Source organism: Mchenga conophoros, linkage group LG5 (genome assembly GCF_057382185.1).
Source record: "Mchenga conophoros isolate Kocher_MC1m ecotype Shallow Benthic linkage group LG5, M_conophoros_male_GT1.1, whole genome shotgun sequence".
NCBI classification, from domain to species: domain Eukaryota; kingdom Metazoa; phylum Chordata; class Actinopteri; order Cichliformes; family Cichlidae; genus Mchenga; species Mchenga conophoros.
The window spans coordinates 41,020,863-41,027,518 of record NC_140530.1 but is presented as its reverse complement, the minus strand read 5'-3'; the positions used below and the strand labels follow the sequence as shown (position 1 = coordinate 41,027,518).

Genomic DNA, 6,656 nt, shown 5'->3' with positions numbered 1-6,656 from the left:
TGTTCAGATCTTCGAGGGGCAGCCAATCAGACTGAAGTTGACTGAAACAGCTCGTTTCAGGTCGGGTCATGCAAAGCTACACCTGGCCTTAGTTTGTAGGTTTAACACACAATAATAACATGGACTGACAACCACTAGCACTTTATATAGCCTCTGTAGAAACTATCTACACCCTCACTTATCTTAACTGCACTACTGTATAGCTCTGTGTAAATAATCATTCTGTACATTCGATAATCTTTAATCCTACAACTGTTTACAACTTGCATAGTTCCCATTTCTGTATAGCTGTATATCCCAGATTCTGTAAAGTTATTTATTTCATATTCTGTATAGTTTTTCATATTTATATCCTGTTCACAGCCTGTACATAGCTTGTACTCACTACAGCCTGTACATACTTATAGTTATAGAATATTCACAACATACTTCATACCGTGTGCATTATAACATACCATAATAGACCCATTTCTGTAATATACTCACATATCTATATTATTGCTAATATTTATTGTAATATATCTATATCACTAAAGCACTTCTGGATGGATGCAAACTGCATTTCGTTGCCCTGTACCTGTGCATGTGCAATGACAATAAAGTTGAATTCTATTCTATTCTATTCTATTTAGCCCGAGATAATCAGGCTCAGGTTTTAATCTGTTCCTCAGGCTAAAACTGGAGGTCAAAGGTCATTCACAGTTACAACCCTCAATGCTATATCTGAGGAAATCAGGTCAGCTGAGTGAGTGACCTGTGAGAGACGCTAAAGGTGAGCGGGGTTAACATTTTCACTCGTGGGCCATCATCATGAAATTTCTCTGCTGATTACTGACGTTAGAATTATTTCTTTATGCAGGCCAAGTCTGCTCAGCTGTGGAGCAAAGGACAACTCTCTGAAGTCAACAGGGACAAACTGCTGTTTGTTTACTGCTTTGAGCCCACTGGAGGTGTTTCATTGACTGCTGTTTGAGCAAAACCAAACACTGTCGGGGGGCTCTGGGTATCTGACGCACAGCTTCAGAATTTTCTGACATTTTTTGATCTAAACAATAAAAAAAATTCCATTTAAATACAGGAAGTAAAAAGCGTTCTTGGAAAAACTGAATTTCTCAGAAGAGCACTTTTATTAAAACAACGTGCAGATTTGAGTAGAGCTCACAGATTTATGACCTATGAAAAGATAATTGCAGCTTCACAGAGTCTCCACAGCTGGATTAACCTGTTCTGTGTCCCCGGGGTAAAGCCGTGCTGCTCAGGCCCACTGATGGTGTTAAAGTGGGAGGAGCTAAAACAGCTCGTTTCAGGCTGCACAAAGGCCCAGACTAAGATACACGAGGCTTATTTCATACTGAGAATCATGCAAAGCTGCTGTAACAGAGCCCAAGGATGAAAACCTGCAGCAGGATGGGTTTGCATTAAGGCTGCACCGTGACATTTTCATTTTTTAGCTATTTAAAAACATTTATGAATCTTTTAAAGTAAATGAATAAAAATAATCTCTCACATCTTCAGATATCTTTAAAATCCAAGACATTTGATTTATTTTATTTTATGTGGGACAAAGAAAAGCTCCAGATCTTGTCAGAAGGTGCAATAATCACAAAAACCTGTAGATAATCCTATTTGTATCAGCTGATCAACTAATCAATAATCCATTTAACTCCAGTTTGAGTTAGATTGTGTCTGAAGAATTCACTGTAAGCTTATGTAATAGTATTATCATACCTTAAGTTTTGCAATATTATGATATTTTGTTTGTAAGGTGATGTAATGAGATTACAATGTTTGACTGGTAGTAAATCGTTAGTAAAACTGGTAATGACTTTTATCTGACCCAGCTGAACACATGCATCTGCCTTTAATGAGCTGCTGTCATTGAAACAGAGGGACTCCGGGGGTCCGGGCCCCGGGGCCGCTGCACACTCTGCTTTAACTTAAATTAATAATGAAGACTGCTGCGCTGCTCACCTGCAGGCCGGATGCTGCAGGATGGTTTTACTCTGAGCCAGGCCTGCGTCCTGATTCACTTCATTTGCATTTAGGTTTATCTGTCACTAAATTAAGGAGGTCAAAGTTCAGTTACTCTCCTAATATGCTGAAATGAAGCGAAAAGAGCCGTTGGAGGAACAAACGTGCAGCTCTGAGAGCAGCTGTTTGTCTGCTGCATCAACCAACTGACGAAATGCATCCAGAGTGTCATTTGATCTGAAACCCGCTGAGTCGGCACAGACGTGTGGGAAAGAGGTCGGCGTCTGAGAGAAAACAGCTTCTCCTGCACGGACGCACAGACTGGTCAGGTTCATGTAAAAAAACGCCTCACATTAAACACGTCTATTTATACACACAGGAGGAGGAAGTGACTCACACGCAGCGCGTGCCCGACTTTCTGCCAACAAACCTACGGAGCTTCTCATTTGACTGTTACGTGATCGCTGATCGGGAGACGACGTGCAAAACGCTCCGAATGTAAAGTTACAGAAAGTCTGAGAAGCGGCGGAAAACTTGGTTTAAGGGTCTTTGATCTGTCGCCTCGTGGTTGTTTTTGTGGAGGTCACGAATACAGCAAAGAGGTCGGGGGCGCCGGGGGGGTCAGCGGGCGCCGTGCGGGGTCAGAGTCTCTGTTTAAAAAGAAGCTTTACACTAGACGAAGAAATACCAACAAACAGATGCCAAAACTAAGCGATGGAAACCTGCTACCCCACACACACACACACACACACACACACACACACACACACACACACACACACACACACACACACACACACACCATCTGCAAAGAGACAAGAGAAACAAAAAAGGAGAAAAAGGCTGCAGCGTCAGTGCAAGATTATAAAAGCTACATAATGAATAAAAAACAGCTACTCGACAAGGAAAAGTACTGCAGACCAACACAAAGGTTCAAGAGTAACACAAACCTGTCTCACATGCCTCAAACACAAAAGACGACTTTAAAAGAGACTCAAAGTCAGCGAGAACGAAGAAAATGATGCAAATGTTAAACAGACACAAAAGATGGAAACTACACCGCAGTGTGTGTGTGTGTGTGTGTGTGTGTGTGTGTGTGTGTGTGTGTGTGTGTGTGTGTGTGTGTGTGTGTGTGTGTGTGTGAGAGAGAGCTCGGGGGTTTGTTCCTAAACAGCGGGCAGTGTGACAGCCAGCCCTCTGCTCCCTGGACCTCGAGCAGCCGGCCTCGAGCTCACAAGCTGATAAGAAGAGATCAAAGATGGCGGGCGGGCCCTGGCCTGCTCGCGCTGTTTGTAAGCAAGCCGGGTGAAAAATGCTCCAGGGACGGATCCACGCGGTGAGCTGCACCTCTGTTACTCCAAATGAAGACTTTGTCCTGGTTTCGAGCCTCCACACTCGTGCGTCATCATTAAAAGGACAAAAATGGACAAAAGTGCAAAGATTTTTTCCATTTCTCGACTTCAGCTGCCAAACGACGTGTCAACAGCAGCGTCTCAGCCTCAGTGTTATTACCGTGTTGAGCAGCGACTGTAACGTTTGATCTAATCTCAGCTTCAAGAGGAAATTCAGCCTGACTTTAGTCAGTTATAATGATTTCCCTTTGTTCATTTGACTGTATTCAGGCTTCATTTCCTTCTTTGTTATCATCTCTTTGAAGCCGTTTCACTGGTCGCATTATTGGCACGTAGCACTTGTGTTGACTCCGTCTGTGCGCAGCACTTAAAGCTGCTCTGATCAGCCTGAAACGTGCAGCACAGCTCAGGCTTACAGACAGCGCTACACTGGGAGTAATAATGGGCAGAATATGTCTTTGAGCGCAGAGCTGCTCCACACACAGAGTGAGGTCACTGATCCCAGCTGCTGACAGACGACTGTGTTTACACAGTGCGCCACAAACTGGTCTAACATGCAGAGAGCGACATGCTTTGGATCACACTAAACATTTAGCTGCAGTAACTCAGCTTTAAAAAAAAATCATTTTGCACATAGTTTACACTTGAATATGTTTCCAGCTCTCCACATCTGAAGCTTTTATTTTGTCCTGTCTGATGTTTTCACAGGTTTGAGGTGGACACAAAGTGACTGCTGAGAACTTGGTTGGACTTTATTTATAAGAAGCTTTTTCACAGTGTGTTATGAACCCCAACGAGAAAGCTGCTGCTTTGTTTCTGTGACTTATGTCAAAGGTCACCAGGATAAACTCTCCTGGTCCAGCTGCAGCTTTCAGTCTGAAAAATGCAGCTTTTGAGACAAAATCATTTCCAGCTTTTCTCTAAAGAATAAGAATAAATAATCCGAGTTTACAGATGTGTGACTGGACTGTGGGAGACTATAAGAGCACAAATATTCAGACCACTGTGAGAACAAAGCACACACTCATCAATAATACAGTCTGAGCTTTGACCTCTGCTCTGCCGTGACTGACCGATCAGCTGCTGGCTGCTTTCAGGAATAATCGACTAATCGATGCAAAGCGGCCTCCTGTTTCAGGCTGTTTAATAAAAGATCGCAGACAGAGATGATTCTGTTTCCGGTCCCTCAGAGCGCTCTTACCTTCTTGGCCTTGTTGATCAGGGACCTGATGAGGTCTTTGATGTTGTGGCTTTTGTCTCTCTGGAAGTAGATCTGAGTCTCCGACGGTCCGTATCTCGTCGGTGTGTCCGGCCAGCCGAGCTCCAGCATCGGCGGCTCCTCGTCGGACATCATGGGGAAGTAAGTTCCAGAAGTTAGCTCGGACACGGCGTCCCCGTCCCCGAAGTCCCGGTCCCCGGGCCCTACGCCGTTGCTGTCGGAGCCGCCGCACGTCTTGCTGGCCGCATGCTGCGTGATGTAGTGGATCTCCAGCGGGGAGAGGAAGTTCACCTCCCGCTCCTCGGTCAGCACCTTGCGGTACTCCTTCTCCCCGTGCTCCAGCAGTGCGTCCGTGGCCAGCCGGGCCGCCTCGTTGTGGCTCAGCTCCAGCGTGGAGCCCTGCCGCCACGGGTTCTTCACCTCCTCCAGGCGGGTGGCGAGCTTGCCCAGCGGCTTCCTGCCGTTAGAGGCCGGCCTCAGGCCCTCGGAGCTGATCATGGTGCTGCTGCGGTCAGCAGGTGCGGGATTAGGCGGGTACACCGGGTCTCTGACCCCCCCTCCCCCGGGATTTGAATAGAGAAATAAGGTGCGCGGGGAGGTCGGGGCAGGAACTACCTGCTGCTCTGCTCCGGGAACATTGAAGAAAATCCCAAAGTGCGGATTATGTGAGACCACAGCGGGCAGTAATCCGCCCCGGCAGGAGGCTGCAGCCCTCCGCTTAATCACTCACAGAGTCCTGGGAGTTAAAGGCGCAGTTCAGTCCTTCTCTGAACAGTCCGAGCCCGCAGCAGCTGCTGTGTCTGCTGCGCCCTGACGCTCCTAATGGTCCCCCCTTCTCTGGTTCCCGGTGCGCTGAGCAGGATGTGAAGTCCCAAGAGCCTCTTCAGCGCAACGGCCGCCTCCTCTCCCTCAGCCCGTGTGTGTCCGTGTGTGTGTGAGAGAGACAAAGTGTGTGTGTGTGTCAGTGTCAGGTGTGCAGCTTCTGTTCACCTGGCTCTACCTGTCCCGTCCCCGATCTCGGACGTGGACAAGCACCTCCCATCATTCCCGTTGTCAAGCCAACCGACTCACAATAGGTAACCCACCCCTTTGAGAGGACTTTCAAAATAAAGCTCCAAGAGAAAGCGGGAGAGAGAGAGAGCGAGAGAGCGCTGCAAATAAGTAGTTTAGTAAATTAACAAAACAGTAATATATATACGCGTGAAAACGATTACACTGAAACACAGCTACAACAAACATTTGAAAATAAATGTTAAAATAAAAAGATGTGATATAAATTGACATACAGACCAAAGCAATAATGAAAAAAAACTTTTTCTCATTGATATCATCTTAAATGTATCAATATAATGGGACAGAGCTACATATATGATGTATATGGGAAAAATCTGTTATAACAGATAACCGCAATAAATGATAGAAAACCTAAAAGTGATTGATATAAAAGATAAATGAGGAAAAAAGTCTAAAAAGATTCACATGAGCTAAAATTTATGGATAAAAGTAACATTAAAAAGTGATATATCAGTCTTACAGTGGACATAAATCTTCTGAAATAAAGCTAAAAGTCATATAAAAAGTGAAATGCTATTTGATATAAAAGTTGAAACACATATTTAAACAGTTGGAATAATGCTCGGATGGTTGGATCTCAGTTTCAATCCACATTGAATTCACTTTGAGCGCTTATATATTGCGTTTCTGTGCTTTTATTTTGAAGGGGACATTTCCCTCATAGTGTATCTCCCTGATAACCGCGCTAATTTTGTCCCTGTGATGTGGCTTTAGCTTCTTTTTGTTAGCAGGAGTTTAAATAAAGTTTCCCAGCAGCCAGTTGATTTCCTTCACGGTGGAAAGCTTCATCCTCTGGTGTGGGAAGTGCACACCTCTTAGAGGAAATATTGTTTTCTCTCAGTCTCACAACTGATGTGTGAAATGGAAAACGCTCCCCTGAGACTCCAGCCCAGGTAGCTGCTGCATGAAAGCTGAAACTCCAATTCACCTGAAAGCTCACACAGGTCCCTGCAGACTTTTACCTTCTGCAGAGTGCACAATAAACATGACATGTGATGATTTACGGGAGGGCATCGGTCTGATTATGTGTACTTTACAGC

The 6,656-nt window shown here is 45.1% G+C and overlaps 1 protein-coding gene across 1 annotated transcript in view; it reads right to left on the bottom strand.

Annotated features, from left to right (window-relative positions):
* Positions 1-5,574, bottom strand: part of LOC146575177 (protein FAM83A-like) — a 15,975-nt gene extending 10,401 nt beyond the window's left edge. The window contains exon 1 of the mRNA XM_085275410.1: positions 4,525-5,574. Coding sequence (XP_085131536.1) covers positions 4,525-5,040 — 516 coding nt within the window. The 5' untranslated portion in view covers positions 5,041-5,574. The remainder of the gene's footprint in view (positions 1-4,524) is intronic.
* Between the last annotated feature and the right edge of the window lie 1,082 nt (positions 5,575-6,656).